Consider the following 19486-nt stretch of genomic DNA (forward strand, 5'->3'; position numbering starts at 1 on the left):
AACACCGCCATCTTTAAAATAAAGTGATTTTTAGTCCTCTGTGCCAAATATCTATAGATCCTGAGTGACTCGAGCGAGTTTGTAACTCAAAACGTGTTGTAAGTTATTTACCGGTCAGTTTTGAGAATAAATGGTTACATTTTGAGTAACAGGCTGCTTTTTATACGTGAAAGTTATCACGACGCAGTTTGGATCGATTTTTAACCATGCAACATAGCATTGGCAAGTGAATTGTAGCAGGGCAGTAACACCTTTGCAAATCGAAAACCTAACAAATTATTGAACAGAATAGGAAATGAAACAGATGTGTATATTTATGTGTACCATGATGTGTACATGATTTATGATTTGACAAAGCAGGTACAATATTGACTTGAGAGTTTGACCTTATTGGCATATCAAAGAGGAGATTTCTCAAACTAATGTATGCAGTTTAACACCAATCTGGTTGTTGTTCTAATAGACTATTTTGTGTCACATGGTAATTAAAGTAAGAATTCCAGTGGTGCACCATGAATTCAATCTGTTGTCTATAAATAGCAATTGCACTTTATCGAAGTCTCATATTACAAGATCATTAGAAATGCAATAATATAACATTAGGGTAAAACGTCACGTGACAGGTGGTATATTGTACACTTAGAAGCATAAACATTTCAATGAACATGTCAAGGTAACAAACAGTTTAGTTTGTTTTGTTAAAGTATACTTATATACGAGGCGTATTCGGAAAGTAAGTACCGAAAGGGTGTAAGAAATAAAGTAAAAAAGTTTTGTACTTTTTTTTATTTGCACTGCATTCTACTGACCTTAAACTACTTTTCTATGTAGTTTCCACCATTTTTCAAGCATTTGTCATAGTGTGGCACTGGTTTTTGTATCCCATCATCATTCTCGTCAAAATGCTGACCACAATTTTCGATATTCCAGGCGATCTGTCACAATTTCGTAGAGGACTGTCTTCTTGAAATTTGTGGAAATTCCATGGAAAGCGACGATATTGTGAAGCGTCTGTTTTCACGAATTTCCGCATCGACCCCATGCACCAAATTCTCGGTCACAACAGATGGCCGACTGCTCCTTGGCTCATAATGAACTGTCTCACAACCTTCTTTTAACATAAAAAATAAAGACCTCTCCCAGTTGATGGTGGATGTCTACCGGTTTCACGTTTCTTGCATTGAGAAAACGAATCACAGACCGGACTTCACAGTCAGCGGGCCGATTGATTTTCTTGAACATTTCAAACCTTCATAAACCTATGAAGAAAAAGCATGACCTGCTCCCACGACTGCCTGTGGCTTACTAACGGATGAAGGACGTCAGCGAGAACTCACACGGTCGCGACTGCAGCGCTACAGCGGCAATATTTGCAAACGGTACTAACTTTACGAATACGCTTTGTACTTTCTGTCCAAGTTTTCACCTGTTTATCTTTTTTATTTAATATCATTATTTGTTTTTATATTTAGCTTGGCTTATAATAAAACTAGTATTTTGTACACCCAAGTTCATAATTTGCATGATCAACCTATGGTGTTACCCAGATGCTGTTGTTTATATGCTAATATTGTGAATTCTTTTACAGCAGGAAATTATCATGCTTATCCTGGGTGTTAATAATATTTATGTATCGAGTCAGGGAAGTCCCACCTGTTGTATAACCTACAAGGTGCAATCTCTCAAAATTTGATATACTTCCAATACCAAGAAATATTTGGGGTTTGTTCTTAATTATCCATAGAGTGGGAAGTGGTGAAGTTTACTTCCTCCTTTTAAAAGCCCACTGAGATAAACAGGGTATTACCAAAAGTGGGTCAATTTTGAATTCTAAAGTTCATTTCATGCAAGTCATTTAGTGCTTCAAGAGGTGGATATTGTTTATGTAAAGGTCTACAAATAGTATTTCTAACTGTAACCCTCCAGCTTGTGCTCCTCGAGTTACTGAGGAAGACGTGCAAGAAACAAAAGAGAGAGAGAGAGGAAAACTTGATGTTTGTTTGGTTTTGGGAAGTAAGGGGTTTGGGTTGGGGTTTCTTGTAACTTTTGGGGGCTTTGAGGTTTACCTCGCCTCCAGGGTGTCGTCATACAGCACTCAGCCCATACCCAGCCGGAACCCAAAGCATGACACCTTAGACCAGAGGTCCCCAGTGTAAGACTATTTTTATAAACTTAAATGCATATACCCTGGTTGTGAAAAATAAATATCTAAATAGGTAGTTTAATTATTTAAAACAAAGGCAACACCTATATATTAGAAATTGATAACATAAACACACTTAACAAAACCACACCACAGTATGATAAAAGGGTCATTCCACATCAAATCAATGCAAAAAAACTAAGATTTTGACACCCACCAACACTAATTTCGTTGAAATTTGGTATACACCCTTCCATTATGGTTCAAAGAAACTCCCTAAATTTTTTGCACTCTATCTCAAACTGTTTTCATTTTACAGCACTTTCAAATGTCATTAAATCAGCGTTGTCTGGCACTTTGGGACCCTCGACACAAGATACTGTTGCTTACATTTTATTTCTTTTCTCCTTAACCAATGATCAGATGTTTTTGAAATTTTACACAAAGTTCAATGAAATAATGAGGATTTCAGAAAAAAATACATCAGCACTCAAAAAATTTTACAAATGCCTATAAAAAGACTAATAATGGACTTGTAGCCTAAATTTTGGGTTGAAAAAACTAGGTTATGAAAATCCGAATTTTCATCAGGTGGGTATGATGGAACCAAAAGCTTTTGATGTTGAAAATCATTGCAAAGACATGCTCTTTCTCTACACAAAATAAATTTTTGTTTTTTTTACTCCTTCTAATAAAAATTTTATGTTTTTTGAACATTGCTTAAAATTTCAGGGTCAATCCGTACCAAATAATGCAGATCGACTATTTAAAATTTTTCATTTGTTTGTCGTTGTAGCCTCTGTACAAGGGTATTTCAAAACAGGCATTATTTTTCTAAAACTAGACTTCGTTTGAAAATGGCGGTCATTTTTGTTTCATAACTTGCAACATTTTTGACCTATGCAGACAGTTGCAATAATTATGATAACTCAGCTAAGAATAATAATAAAAATCTGGGGTAAAAAACATTGTTTTCAGTACATTTCAGGCTATATTTTATGTTCCCTACCTTTTTTCACTATATCTAATGCAAATGGCTGAAATTTAGTTTCAAAACTGACTGATATTCAATTTTGAAGGGAAATCGAGGTGTAGGTTATATTTTTTTAGTAGGTAAGCAATGAAATATTAGAGCTATAATTTTTTTTAGAGGGAACACATACAACCAAAGTTTCTATGTACAACAAACTATGTACTGTGGAGAATTGATTGGGGGGGAGAGAAATTCTGAAATCCCATTCTGATGAATCATAGAAGCAAGGGCCTCCTTTGAGGGGAGGCTTGGTCCCCCTGGGAAATTAATATCAGCCTAAAATTATATATTTCTCACATATAATTTTAGTTTGCTTCATTTGTGTTAATTATTGCAATGAACTGAAATATGAGTAAGACACTGAAGATTGCCATAAAAACACAAGAACTTAAGACTGAAGCAGTGTTTGGAGGAAAATGCTTACTTTGCCACCCCCTCCGACCCAAAGAAGAGCTTGGTTAGAAGTACAAATTAAATTATATGAAAAAAAAAAAATCTTCAGTGAGTCCCTTCAGCCAATTCAAAACTAGATATAATAAAAATTGTTATTACTTTTGAACAATAGATGCATAGGTGAAATCATCTCAAAATAAATTGTGCAAAAGCTGTGCTGGATTGCTGTATATAGACCATTGCAAACAAAGACTTACCAACATAAAGCACATCCTGGAGATAAAAATGCTCAAGGCAGACTCCGAAAACATATGTCATGTGCCCAAAAAACTTAACTTCAAGACCACTTTTGGTTTTGAAAATTCCTTCCTTCTTCCCAAGTGAGGATATTATCCCTACTCTTAAGGCAATTCCAATTTCCAAGTTTGCTGTTTCCAGTTGTGAGTTGGCTGCTTTCAAATTTGTAGGTGAAAGAACCTTCCAAGCATATGTGGCAACATATTTACAGAAGTGCACGGATGGTTTGTCATCTTCCCTCACCATCAGTTGCACCGTGTCCCCTATCTTCACGAAATCAGCAGAGTTAGACCCATGAGGCAACTTCTCACCTAGCTTCTCTAGGCTCAAGTTGTGGGTGAAAGTGTAGACCTGTTCCATGTGATGTTCAAATCTCACGTCTATCACAAAAGCATCTGGGGGATACAGCCTGGATACTCTTCCTTCATATATTTTGCCCCAGATTAGCTTCCTGCCACAATAAGTGAGATCCTGATAGATAACCGGTTTCTTCCCTATCCATACCAAAGTGCTGAAACACTGACCACTCTGAAGTTGCTTGCAATTCAAGTAAACGCTCATGCCAAGAGCCAAGTACTTCTCAATGAATTCATCGTTACAAAGCTTCTGCAGAATATACAGGGTATTCTTATGACACAATACTTCCTTTTCTTGCTTATTCAACTTGCACGAAACAACCACCTCATCAGAATTCAAAATTTTGCTAACTTTACCTGTTATGCCATAGAATGCAAAACCATTCTTTTCTGAAACCACACTACACACTTGTGCTTCGCTATGAGTTTCAATACTTTTACTCCCAAAGCATGACGTATCCATAATGGGGTTAGGTCTCGCCCATTTCAGAATTGGCTTACGTCCTATCCAAACTAAGGAAGCCCTGTATGTGGCTCCACTGATATGGTAGGCATCCAATTTCATGGCATTGTAATTAAAAATCTGCTTTTCTGTGACATACTCGCATAATGGTTCTTTGTTACAAGGCACATCATGAATATACAGAACATTTTTGTTGAATATGACTAATGAGGATACTTTTGAAGTGGTGCATGACAAAATACCCTCATCCTCAGATATAATGTTCCTTAGTGATCCTACGTAACCTGTTAAATGTGTGGGATATGTAACAGGAGGTTTACAAATTTCGAGTTCAGAATTACTCATTTTGATTGGCTTGTCTCCTTTGGGATGGGTTAAATCTGCCTTTGAAGTAATTTTACCAAGTTCTATGCTTGTGAGGACCAGTATGCCTTTCTGGGAACCACTGACTTCAGGTAGCAACTGCTCCATGTTACTTTGTGTAGGTTCTTTTTCACAATATAAAGAAGATAATCTTTCTGATGCACTATCACACACTTCACTATTGCCCTCTGCATTTTCATGTGACCTTCTACTAATTTCTGTGCAGAGAACTGAGTCCTGTCTGCATCCATTTTGTAAAGCTGAACACTTCCATGCGTGACTAGCACTCCACTTGCAACCAAATGCTTTCCATGCCTTCTTGTCATACTTAACAACCATTTCCACACAATCTCCTACAGCAACAAATCGGTTTAAGTCCACACCCACAGTTAACTTCTTGCCAGTATTTTCAACACTGAAATTAGTGACGAGGGTAAATACAGGTACAGAAATTCCCTGAAAGGTAACCGATGAAATAAAAGCAGATGGAGGAAGCACTTCAGTCACTACTGCTTCATATGTCTCACCACATTTAAGATAATCATTTTCATGAAGAGAAGACTCCTGGAAAACTGATTCTGAAATGTTGCTGTTTGAAGTGTTAAGAGGTTTTCCTAATGCTTTATCTTCTTTAATGTTTTCCAATGTGGGTTCATTTTCCTTTCTTTCATTGCATCTAAAATTTAAGGAGGGCCATTTCTCTCTTTCACCATTTTCTCTGAAACGTGTAATGTCAAAACAAGATGAGTCAAGGCTATCTGCAGCAGCAACGGTTTCCTTCCTGGGCTTCTTTCCTATCCAAGCCCGAGATGCATAATACCAGAGCTCGGCATTGTTTCTCACAATCACTGCATCGTAATTCAAAACAGTTCCGACCATAAAATATTTCTTCCACAAGGAATCACTGCACTTCCTTCCATTGACATGCAAGCAGTTCCTGTGAAAGTAAACCTTGATTTTTCTATCACAATGATACCCCGTGACTATTCCGCTCTCTTGCCCAATGCACAATACCACTCTTCCAGACAATCCTCTCACCTCTTCTACAACCACTTCCGACATCACTTCTACTTCAGTTTCTGAAGAGGCAACATCCTCGGACATTACGTTGCAGTGACAAGTTGATGGTTGTACTGAACCGCTTAAAGCAACAGATAAGTCATTAGTATTGATTGCAGAGATATCTAAATCAGAATGCTGTAGAGTTGGCTTCTCTCTACTTCCCCTTTCTGGCGTTCTCTTTCCACTGTCAGCACTGGAATAGATATCGTTGGCAATCAGAGAGTGTGCCCCACTTCCGGAAGATGTTGATGTTGAAGACGAGGGTATCTTTTGAACATACACCCGTTGTGCAGTGTAAAATACATCAGCTGATCCACCGTGACTGTAAACCACATCCATCTTAACTTCCTCTTCAACTGACAGTACCTCAAACAGAGGGGCATTGCATTTCACCTTCTTTCCCTTAATGTAAATATTTTCTTTGAAGAATTTTGCTCTTTCCTTGTTACCCTTGCACTGAAAAGATGCAATCCCAAAAGATCGTGTTAATGACTTTACAATTCCATTCACATGGAATACGGAATACTTTTTGCGTGCAGATTGAGGGACCTTAGTGCGTGAAGTGAGTCCATAGTTTTTAAAGATGCGATTTCTAAACCTCTCCGAATCACATTCCTCGGAATCATCTGAACTGTTGCACTCTCCACAAAGTTCAAATTTGGGAGGCTTCTGTCCAATCCAAGCACGGAGTGTTTCATACACAGCTCCTGAAGCATGTGGTGTCGACAGTTCCTTGGCATCAAAATTTACAACTGTTCCAATAGATATAAAACTACTTAAATGTTTCCCCTGGCAGAGGGCACCATTCACGTAAAGGCATTGCTTCTTTAACAGTACAAATGTTTCAATATCAAGGACACGCATTCTCAGAATCCCTTCTGAAGTGGAATCTTGAAAAAACTCTACGAATTCACCACTCTGTGAATTAAGTAACGGACAAGACTTCATTGATGTATTTGTTTCTGGTAAAACAGCATTCGACTGTTGTACTTCACCAGCACTGTCACTCAGATGGCATGTCTGAGGAGGATCAGACAATGCTACATCAATTTTGCACTTATCATCAGATACCTCTTTTTTCACCATTGTAGCTGATGCAATGTTCAACAAGAACTGGTGGTTGTGGAAACATGTAGAGATTGAGGAAGTTCACTTCAAAGTAGTCTGCAACGAAAGGAAAATACGTTTCCATTAATGAATATTATTATTATTATTATTTAAGAAAAATTATTATATGATTAATTACTACTTCTGAACTTAGAATGTTTCTATTAGCAAAGGTTGCATTTGACAGACACAAAGGATCACATTAGCAGTGAAAGTCAAACAAATACAGTCACATTTTTTTTTCATTGTGAAATGTTATTGTTTAAGTATTGATGACATGGAAATCACAATTCCATGTAAAATCATAAACAACAATAAAAACAAGGTGTGCAGCAAACACTAATCCTGACAGGACAAAACTTATTCACCTAAAAGTTAGGTTTAATTAAAAACAAGTCTCTATTTATTTACCACATGACAAGGTATTCCACAGTCGTTACACATTTCTGCTAACCATGTATCACTTTGTACTTTCAAAAGATAAGAATTTTTCAAATTATGCAGTTGAAAAATATGGCGAAAGTTTCCATAAACCAAAGAGTGATGCTTTGTCATTCAGTATATAAAATTCCCTGCATGAAACTTGGTACTCTGCATGCAAAGAATAACGATTAATAATATAAAACACAAGTACTATATTGATATGTGTATAGGTTGCACCTTTTCCAAGATAGTACCATTTAGGGGGAATTTTTTTTTTTTTAAATTTTGCTCAATTACAAAAGCAGAAAAAGAAGCATTGAGAAATATGGCAAGGTAGTAGATTCCTAAGTTTGCAACCAATAACATATATCACGTGGCAGGAAAATGGGGTTTAACCCTAGAACACTACCGTGTTCCAATATTACAGTATAACTACCGATACGTAAATTTTACGTACATGAAGAATTTTTAAAACAACCTCTACATCATGAAAACAAATTTCTATTCATTGTGAACATTATTTTGTTTATTTTTCCTTATATTGGAATTTTATTTTTCATTTTAAAATGTATAAGCATGGTTTTATTAAACATAGAATATTTTAAGAGAAGGTCTTGCTTGACAAGCCCGTTCATACATTAAGAATGAAGGCGAAAAGTTCGAACAATGAAAAGCAAACAATAATAATATTCATTACGCTGTAAATAAAGAACAAATGTAATTTTAAAGTCTTACAAGAAAAAAGTGCATGCTTCTAAACTCTTGTTTTCAAAATCTAAGTATCCAAATCGAATTTACAAATGTCAAAATTATGTGGAAGATACTTCTCGTTTTACACAGCTACGTAAAATTGATGTACAGTGCACAACATAACAAACGAAATCAAGACGATCAGCGCTTGCACCCTCCTTACCACAGTGCTGCCTTATGTCTGACAGACAACTTGAGGCACTGCTAGGCAGAGGGGTGAGTGGGTGCGAGGTGGGAGGTAGGGGAAGGATTTGAGCGCAAAGCATACGTAAATTTTACGTACAGTAGTGTTCCACAAATTGGCTTTCCACAGGAGCAGTACGTAGTTGTCATCTTCCTTTTCTTGTAGTTGCAGAAACTGAAATACTTTCGGTTCCCTTGTGACGTGGCTGCTACTGCACTTGTCTCTTCCTTCCCCAGTACCTTCAAAATTAACTTTCTTAACTCCTGTGACAGTCCCGGATTTATTAGCCTTTGCTCCTGCCAGATCTTGGTCAAGTTCTCATGGAGGTGAAGCATGAACTGAATTCGTGAGAATGGTCTCTTTTCTTAGTTGCCCTGATTGTTGTAGAAGTTGTGAGTGTGAATAATGGAGGTGAAGTCATCCATTGATCGCTGCGATGTTGATCATATTATAGAAAAATGATATATTATAGAAAAATTCACGCAAATCTTACGTGAATACAAATGGCGTTATTACTACATGCACGTCAAAATTACGTGCAAGATTTTTCTTCTGTTACTATCGCTACGTATTATTGATGTACAGAGTCTCACATAACGCACAAACTAAAGACGTTCACTGCTTCCGCCCTCCTTACCACAGTGCTGCCACACACCTGACAGAATGCCTGAGGAATACCATAGGTGGAGGGGTAGGTGGGTGCGATGTGGGACGTAGGGGAGGGAATTGATCACGAAGCATACGTAAATTTTACGTACGGTAGTGTTCTAGGGTTAATTACTTGTTAGAATCTTCTTCCATTATAACTTGAGTTGACTGGTCAGTGAAAAATGAGTTGAGGAAGAGCAAGTTACATCTTGGAATATAAATTGTAAGTGGTGGATTATCTTCAAGAAAATTAGAACAAAAGTGGAAAATGTTAGCTGGGGGAAGTTTGGAGTTACGTGGGGTTAGCTGTGGGAAGCTCCTATGGTTTAACATGGTGACAAAGAGACAGCTGGTGGGATGCTTTTGCACACCTTCAATTCCTCGTTCTACTCTACAAGCAACATAACTTTCATTTTTACCCCCCCCCCCCCCTTTCGTGTCTTGCAATTGCATAGCGGTAAATTCGTTGCTTTGTAATTAAGGGGTCCAGTTCGATACCACATAGAGGCAAATAATGCTTCAAATCCCAGTCCCCAGTAGTCTATCTGTGCATAATATGCACTTAGAACTCAACTCAAATTCCAATCCCACAGCACAAGTATTTCCTGTGAACTAACAATAAAACTCTATAAAGTGTAAATGTCATCAAGACAAACCGAGTTTCTTAATAGGGGAGACCGGGGTAATTAGAACATGGGGTTATTGGAACATGTTAATGTAGAATAATTTAAAACGAAAAGATTGGTGTAATAACATTTAATACCTATGTACACTAAACCTACATGCAGAAAATTTGTTATTGGAATAACTACACAAAAGTAAGTTTTATTTGACTTTTATTATACACCTGCAAAAATGATGTGACGCATGCTTGGTGTTTCTCTGCTTCTGCATATACTGGATGTGAATGAAAGACCCCTTTCAAAATTTTTTTCACCCCTATAATAAAACATAAGGGCACACATCATTTCATGTGAGTTTGGTTGTCTATGGGCAATTTGCCTGGTTTTTATAAGCAAAGTTCTTATTACCCCAAAAATTTCTGCAAATGGGTTATTAGAACATTGCGTAATTTGCTTGATTTCGCTTGGGTATACTAGATTGTACATGTAACTATTAGACGTTTTTTCTTTACTACATTGTAGAATGGCCTGTAGCCTTTCAAATAAATCATAGAACACTGATTTTCATTCACACATATTTGCTTCACAGCTGGGAAATTGAACTTTATGAAAAAATGACGTTAACTTGGGATTTTATTTAAACAAGCATTGTTAACTCCAGAAGAAGTAGAGCTATTGTGTTCAAATTTGCAGGGTAAATGGGACATTTATATATGATGTTCGTATTACCCCAACAGCAATCTAAAGCTATTCAGTTGAAATTTCTAACTTATGTTTCATTAACCCCAAATAGGGTAATTGGAACAATTTTATGGTGTCATGACAATTTTTTTTTTTTGGACGAGTATTTGCAATGCAGGTATGGTCATTATTTTTTTTCAAAAATATGCAAAAGATGTCCTTTTAAATGGTAGAATTTTTTAAAAAATCCATCAGTAACTTTCTGAGTAATTTACAGTGGAACTTCTACAGGCTGTTTCCTGTTCTAATTACCCCGGTCTCCCCTATTTTGCTAGTTCTGGTATTGTTTCAGTGCTACCACCTTTGAGAAACAATATTTTATCCTGTGTAAATAAAACTACATTACTGAAGATGAAATTTTGGCCTCCTGGGTATGCCAACCAAAATCTCTCCTGGTTTGCTAGTAAAACATATGCTTGTACCGCCAGCTGTACATGTGGCAGCTATAGTTTTAAGAACAAAATGGCATGCATGTTACCCTTCATAAAATACATTTATGATTACAACTCCTAATCTTAAATCTCAGATCCGACCACTAAATGTGCTGGTAATAACTGCATAACAAATTTTAATTTAAGTATGATGGCCTATTTTCTATAATAATAATTATTATTATGATATAATAATTTTCCACATCATCTCCATCATGTAGCCTTCTAATACTTTAAGGGATTAAAATTAACTTTCTCAGATTAAAAACGAATATGCAATTCCATAGACATATTTTTTGGTACAATCACAATTTTTTGCAGGGTGTAAAAATAGAAGTTACTTGCATTTTGAAGACTTGGAGGGCTGGCGCTGAATTCTCAAAGCCACACTCTCTCCAATCTTTCACTCATCTTTCTCCTTGATCTCTTTCCACATTCTCAATCTCTTACCACATCTCTGCATTCCAACCCTTGTTGACTCGAACTTCTCAAGGTCTGTCCACATTGAGTGATGCTAGCCAGCAGTTGGCTGGTGGTATATAACCTGTGGTGGTGAGAGCATGTATGCAACTCATAGCATGCTCAGCTGAAGCATGCATCCATAATAATATGAGAATGGAAAAATTGGAACTGGGGTTGGGGACCATCTTACCTTATCACTGATGGTGGGTGATGGCGTTAGTAACATGTCTCGCAACCATCACGCATAAAGGTTATGTTGTGTTTGTTGTACTAATCTAACAAGATTAGACAGATAGGTAATAGAATAATAATAAGAATAGTCCTCTCTTTAACAATGACAAATTACTACAGTGAGTAGGTTAGGCAGACAGGTTCCATGCCTATGTAAAAATCAACAATAATATATATTTTAAAACTGATCCATGGACCAAGCCTGAGCCTTAAGTTATGAATCAGTGGGAGGGGGGGGGGGTGGAATAATGTGAACACTGTGCAACAAAGATCGAAATTAAACATCATGTTGAGAAAAAACGTGTTTCAAAATATTCTTGTATACTGGACACTTGTGAAAGCTAAAAGTAGGAGTTTGGTTGAGAATATACCAGGATATCATGGTCATTTGTATAGTGTCCTCACCACTTGAATCCAATGTAATTTCTGCTTAGTAATGTTTCTAACTCATGTGAGACACTGACACATTAGACAATGTGTCATATAGAATCACATAACAATGTAGATTCACGTAGAAAATCAGTGATTAATCCACACACGTCCCTAACACTTCCCAAAACTTTTAACAAAGCCCAAGTGGGGCATTCCAGCATTATGTGTGTAACATTTTACACACAAAATTTAAGGTTCTAGACATGAGATTGGATTAAAATATTCATAATGAACCAGGGTTGGCCCGGGTGGGCCCAGCCCAGTTTTCCCCATGTGTTTTTTTTTTCAGAAAAACTCACCTTGAAAAAAACACTCAAAATGTGTTAAATTATTGCCTTAACCCGAGAAAGCCCAATGTCACCTGTAGGTGACAGCTTTTTAATATTTTTTTTTATTGTCTGCTGTGGCCGGGCATATATTTTTTCTATGTCAAACTGTTCATTCACTTTTTCTCAACTGAATTGTTGCACTTTTGAACTGACGGACATCTTGTGGAACTTTCTGGAACTATTGAAGTAAAGATGGCTGCCCTTAGGATGGACGACACATCACCTGCTCCTGGAGAAGGACATTCAAAAACATCAAAATGGTAAGATGACTAGAAGTTTATTACTTTTACTTACTCTTTAAGGTTTAAGGTTTATGTCTGGTAAATATAAATTTTTTCCCTGAACAATAAGTTGGTGTAATTGTTGATTAAATTTGTAGTGTCACCTGTAGGTGACATTGGGCTTTGGAAGTCATAAATGTATAAAGGACTAGGACATAATTGCATTTTAGCGTTAATTTTAATAATTGTAATTGTAGTAATAATATAATTACAATATAATATTGTAACAATGATGTAAAAATAATAATAATAAAATATAATTTTAATAATTTTAGTCCTCCAGTGAGTAATGATTTATAATTATTGTAAAAACAAGAATAAAAACGTTGAGACTTGAAAAATAAACACAAATAAAATGCTTTCCTCATCAATAATAATGATAAATCTTGGGGGCAAAACAATGCTATAGTATCTTATTCTGATATACACTGTAATGTTGTGGTATGTGTATTACAGTCTAGTACTAATAAAACAATAATACAAATTTTTGAACTTGGAATCTACTATCATTTCAGGTTGAATTTGGATGAAGCATTACAACTTATTGAAGAAAATGATGATGACATTGATGAGGTTCTTTTCCCACCTAATGATGATGGATTCACAGATGAAGACAGTGGGGATGAGAATTGCACAGATGTCAAACAATGCTCCTCACCGAGGCGGAAGTTGTCACAAGAAGTTATCATAATTCACATGAGACCGCAACAATTGAAGAGACAACAATTGATGCTAGTGGAATCGGGAGGGCATGTTCATGGGTGGTGCCGATAGTTTCGACCAGAACATTCACTCCTTGAGGGTCAGTTTCAGGGGTAAAAAGTGGTGGTTCTCCTTGTTTGCCTTTGGAATAGATACAGCATGCCACAATGCATGGTTGATTTTCAAGAAAGTGAATGGCAAAAATGTGACATTTTGTGATTTCCGACGATCACTGGTGGAATCATACTGCAGTTTACATGGAAACCCTCCTTACATAAGTCCCCAAATTGGTTCTGTGTCCTTGCGTGTATCAAATGAAGTCAGACAAGACATCAACATTGCAGAATATGTACAGATAGAGTGTTCTCAAAAAGATGTGAATACTGCCACAAGAGGACGCGGATAATATGTATGAGGTGCGGTGTAGCATTACACATACACTGTTCGTACGAATTTCATGCACATACATGAACAGGGAAAAGTGTAAAGTGTTATGTCAAGTTCTGACATTGTTAATATTATCTGTGTTACATAAAAATGAGAAGGGAGGTATGAAACAGAGATGTTTCATGATAAGTTTCACGTTATGTTCATTTTGGTACCTTGAATGCCCAATGTCACCTACAGGTGACACCCCTGTATTTTCGAGCAGGATAATAAAATCTTTATTTTTTCTTCATTTTATTCCATTTCGATGCAAAAACAACAAACCCTGTTAATATGATCACAAAACTCACAGAAATAAAGTCATAGGCTTTCTCGGGTTAAATAATTGTGAGATTCTAGAATTGTCAACAGTTTGAGAAAACTTGTTAAGTAAAGGCTTAGCCAAGCTTATAATACTCAAAATAATTAATGTGGTACAAGTCACAGTGGGTTTTTTCAGGATATTTTTCTCAAATCATGCTAGAAATACACTTTTAACAAAAAATAATACGAATATATATCCAAGAAACAAAAAATCAAAAGGGTCTGAATATTTAGATAAAACATTGAACAAACAAAGCTTATAATTTTGAAATGTGGTAGCACTTTAGATATCAGTCACTTACATATGTGGGCAAGCCACATAGTTTCACCTGTGACGATCAACTTTTACAATAAATTTTTCAATCTATAAAACATTACAAAGGAGAATTGAGTACATTTTATTGAAATGTCATGAAAGTAATATAAAGATAACTGAAAAGTGAAAATCAAGCATTTTCAAAGAGCTGTAACTAGAAGATGAAACCAGTAGCAGAGCTCTAATATTTTCTGCCGAAACTTTGGATGCATATGCTTGAAATGTACTGAAAACAATGTTGTTTACCACAGCTTTCTACAGAGCATTCCCTGACATTCGCTACGAGACTCGGCGGCAAGCGGCCCAGCATAAGTGCTTGTCTTTCCCGGTGAACAGGGTCCTCAACAGTCGCTAGAGTCGGCTATCAAAATTAGAGTTTTCACATTGTGTACTAACCTTGACTACAGAAGGTGTTGGAAATGATGTCCCTCTGCTGCAACACATTCCTGGCATCTCCGAAGGAAATTGGCATTTACACGTGCAAGTACGTCTACTGTAATTCTCCCGATTTCTCTTACAATACTCTCTTTAACTCACGGATGGTGTGCGGATTGTCATTGTATACTTTATTCTTTAGATTTCCCCATTCTTCTTTTCACTTTTATTCAGAACTGACCCTGTTACTCTAAACTTTTTACGAGGTTTAATATAGTGGTCCTATGTGAAACGGGAACACCAGAAATTTTTTTTGCAAAACATCGTCACACTTCTCCACAATTCGTCTTTCCGAAGTAACACTCGACAAGTTAAATTCTTTGTTGTAATGTAAACTTTTGTGGTGCCATATTAAGCCACAATCTTCAACACACGGACTCAACACAACTTCCGAGGGAGGATTATACTGGCGTCAGTCTGCAACGTCAACAGAAAGGGAAAGAGAGCGAAGGCAGGGAGAGCGAAAAAACAGACTGTAGTGTGCGACTGTCACGGACCCCGTTCACCGGAAAAGACAAGTGTTGATGCCAGGCCGCTTGCCCCTGAGTCTCGTAGCGAATAGCAGGAAATGATCTGTATCATTTTTCTTAGCTGAGCTATCATAATTATCACAACTGTCTGCAAAGGCCAAAAATACCCGAAGTCCTGAAACAAAAAAAATGGCCAACATTTTTAAACAAAGCTTAGTTTTAGAAAAATAATCCCTGCTTTGAACTACCCCTGAATGTGTTAAAACAACAAAAATATTGACAATTTTAAAAGTGGTCAAGCAACCAGTGCTGGAACATTCGGTATGGACTGACCCATATGCATTCTGGACAAAAATTCTGGTCTTAGTACAATTTCTATGAACTAAAAGTGGATGAACATCATAGTAATGTTTCTCCCACATATTCACCATTTCTAATAATATTATGTGTACTGATATTAGTGAGTGTTTTTGGGCCTTTCGTCAAAAACACAGCTGTATGCCAGTGGAAAATCGGTTCATACTCCCTATACCAAAACCTGTTATTTTTACTGAGAAAAATTTTACCTTTCTGATTTTTTAAAATTATGTTTACATGTATTGATTAGACTGTGTAACAATTTTTATTGTGGTAAAACCTGGGACTCCCCATCAAACAATTACCCAAAATGGAGGGTTTTTTGTATCAAAATATATTACTTTATTTAAAGATTTTTCTACTTTGAGAAGGTAAGAGTGGTAATATAGTCATTTTCTGTTAGGACTGTCCTCCTCTCCAGCAATACCTAAATCATCAAAATACTCCAGATAGTTTCCGAGATATGACATGTTTTGTGTCACATGGTGTCTTCATTCGTCCACCCAATTTCTCAAAATCTTCAAAACTTCGCAACTTTCAAAATAGTTGTTGGACAACTCTAATATTACATATTTGCCATATTGGACCAAGCATCAATCAGTAAAAAAAAATATGAAGCAAATTCATCACTATGAAGCAACTTGTCTTTCAATTGGGTGATTTAACGTGGAAAGACCAATGTATACACACTTGGATGCATCATCTTTTATGAACATTACACAATTTTGAGTAGCAGAGTAATATAACAAATCAACTTGAATAGTGCCGGAACCTTTCTTCCCAGGAAAAAAAGGCAATAACTGTATTTTATTAATGAGATTATAATATTGTCAATCAGTTTTGTTACCTTCTTTCCCCAGCAACTATACTCAAATTAAAGCATGTTAAAGTCAGTGGGGAAGCGTGACATTTTTACGTAGTCATAACAAGACTTGCCAAACGTCAGGGTCAATCTTTCAACCAGGAAGGGGAAGGGGAAGGGACATTCCTACATTGATAATGATGATAACAGTTTTCGTACATGACGTGTGAAGAATAGATGGCTAAAAAAAAAAAAAAAAATGAAAAAATTGTTAAACTTCTCTCTCCGAAATTCAGATTTATTCCGAAATCTGGGTAGTAGAATTTTTGAATAGAGATTTTTAGATTTTCTGGAATCCTGATATTTTGGGCCATCCCTGGTGTCAAAGTAAGATATGTTAGGGAAAAGGTTCTGTTTGAGCAAGTATGTCTATCACCTCGAGAACAAATATCTTGATCAATCTTGTCATTTGTAAGCATAGTAAACACAAAACAGCAGGAAGTACTTCATGTTTTGTAAACCAAGAACATTTTTTCCCCCAAAAAATCGATATTTGAACCGCAGGATCCAAAAAAATTAAAAGAAGAAATACTATGAAGAAAATAGAATGAATCCAGAACTGCTTTTTTTTTTCAGTTCTTTCTAGCACTAATCGTGGGGAAATTTATGCTTTTGCTTACTTATATTTTTTCCTATGCACCATTACTTTCATCATGTATTCTGTGTAAGTTGCGTTGCGATGCTCTTCAATATGTTTTTTTTAAAAAACAAGAGCGTGCTGGACATTCTGAGAAGGTTCATCTTGTGTCACAGAAACTCTGCCGTCTTTGTAAACAAGCAGGCTGAAAAAAAAAAGTCTCTCATGACCAGACCTTCAAAAGCGGGAGAAAAGCGGTCGAAGGACCTTGGATTCGCAGACCTGCTGCGATGAGCTGGCCCATCTGACACCATTGCACTCAACGGAAACGCAGTGGGATGGTTGGGCATGGGGGGAGGGGGGTGTAGAACTGGGCTCTCCATTCGATGCGCTAATCTTAGCGAATCTCTTGCGTATTTCTAGCTGTTTAATGGTGTTACTTGACTAATTTCGTTCAAATAATCAAATATTCTAATTTATTTTTCTTCTTCCCTAAATATTTAAAAAGCAATATTTTTATTATTTTGCTTTGTCATCGCCACATCTCCCGATGACCGGATGCCTTACCTCTGGTTAAAGTAGCACATTTTTAGTAAATACTATTAGCGAATGTCCCGCACCTTGGCCATGTTTATTATTATTATTATTTACTATTTGAAGTAGGGTTACACTTAAGCTTACAGTATTTTTACACAGATTATCTTACTAGACAATCAGCTTTTTGCCTAAGGTGTTATGCTCTTGACTCTGGCTCTGGGACACATGCAAGTTTGAGTCACCTTGAGGGAGCGTAACAACTTTTCTTCTGAGATTTCAGCATGAGTATGTGACCAGTGGCCACCCATCATCATGAGGAAATTGGGAACTACTAATGAGTAGTGTAATCCGATCATAGAAACCTACAACAATAACTCGGGGGTTGTTGTGCTGACCACACATCACCCTGTAACTGCTTGGATGAGGTGGGAGTGAGGCTGGCAGTTGGTAGGCAGGCCCTGGCCCTCACAGGCTGTTGTGCCATGGGTTATTTTATTTAGTATTAGTGAATATTCCATTCTGAACTTAAGCTTTATGAAACAAATTATTTTGTGAATGTGGGGTTGTGCCCATGCAATGAATTATGCTACAGATCAAACACAATTTTTATCTCATTTATATCATATTTTGTTTTCCGAATATTTATCTGGATGTTTCAACCAGTGTATTAACCATGCCAAATTATAAGTCTGCCATATTTAATTGTCTTGGTTGATTTCGTTCAAATGGAACACATTATCCAAAATATCTGGCTGCTATAAAAATGGCAGTTCCCATGGTCAAAATATTAGTGACTCCCAACTTCACCGTAACGCTCCCCTAAAATGCACTATGTTTCAAAACATTTAATGGCAAACTATAGTTTAAGTGATGCCCTAAAATTCCTAAAAGAGTTTATTTTCTTAATCTCCAAAAATGTAGTTTAGGCAGAGATTTGAAAGTGTCATCAGAATTTGGAATCTAGCTCAGCAGATGAATAATCAATTTTTCATCCACAGTCTTGAAATGCTTTGAACAAATGCAAAACGAAATAATTCCCAATGTGTAGGGTGACCCGGGGTAAATATTGGACAAAAATCAAACTTTTACGATAGCTCCCACATTCTTGGATCTACACTAGTCAGAACATCCTGGATGGGAATTCTTCTTATGTCTGGATGTTGGGGATATACATATGATGGAGAAGAACCATGTGGATGAAGAAAACTGATAATAACCTCATAAGAACTTTCACAAACATCGACAACACATCCCAACCACCATGCATGATCATGAACACACGTCATAAAACCACAAACTTCATCCAAAGGGCGACACTGGTGTGGTGTTTTTCACTTCTTGTGTCTGTAGAAAAACTTTTCACAACAAGTTCTTCTGGTGTCCCAGGTATTCCTGGATTCAAACTTATCCCAGGTTTAGGATTAGGTGATGACATTACTCCATATTCCCTCACTACCTTTTTTGAAATTCGTATCATGTGATTTGTTGCACTTGGGAATTCATTCTTAATTCTTCCAATACTCCAATCATTAGGTAGTATAGTCAAGATTTGCACTTTAGGACTTCTTTCTGTACATTTTCAAACTTTTCTTTCAACTGCTCCAATATTTTTCCATCAGTACTTCTGTTTTCTGCAACCTGTTCTTCTGCTGCTGGTATTTGGAATATTTTGTTTTGTATTGCTTCTGTAATCATCTTTATTTTGATTTTGCTATAACCTGTTGATTT

General features: G+C 36.6%; 1 protein-coding gene across 2 annotated transcripts in view; it reads right to left on the reverse strand.

Annotated features, from left to right (window-relative positions):
• LOC145990865 (uncharacterized) overlaps positions 1-19486 on the reverse strand; it is an 80553-nt gene that overhangs the window by 30983 nt on the left and 30084 nt on the right. For both annotated transcript variants that reach the window (XM_083126309.1, XM_083126310.1), the window contains exon 2: positions 3827-7274. In XM_083126309.1, coding sequence (XP_082982435.1) covers positions 3827-7196 — 3370 coding nt within the window. In that variant the 5' untranslated portion in view covers positions 7197-7274. The remainder of the gene's footprint in view (positions 1-3826; positions 7275-19486) is intronic.

Source organism: Lepisma saccharinum, chromosome 8 (genome assembly GCF_977018435.1).
Source record: "Lepisma saccharinum chromosome 8, izLepSacc3.1, whole genome shotgun sequence".
NCBI classification, from domain to species: Eukaryota; Metazoa; Arthropoda; class Insecta; order Zygentoma; family Lepismatidae; genus Lepisma; species Lepisma saccharinum.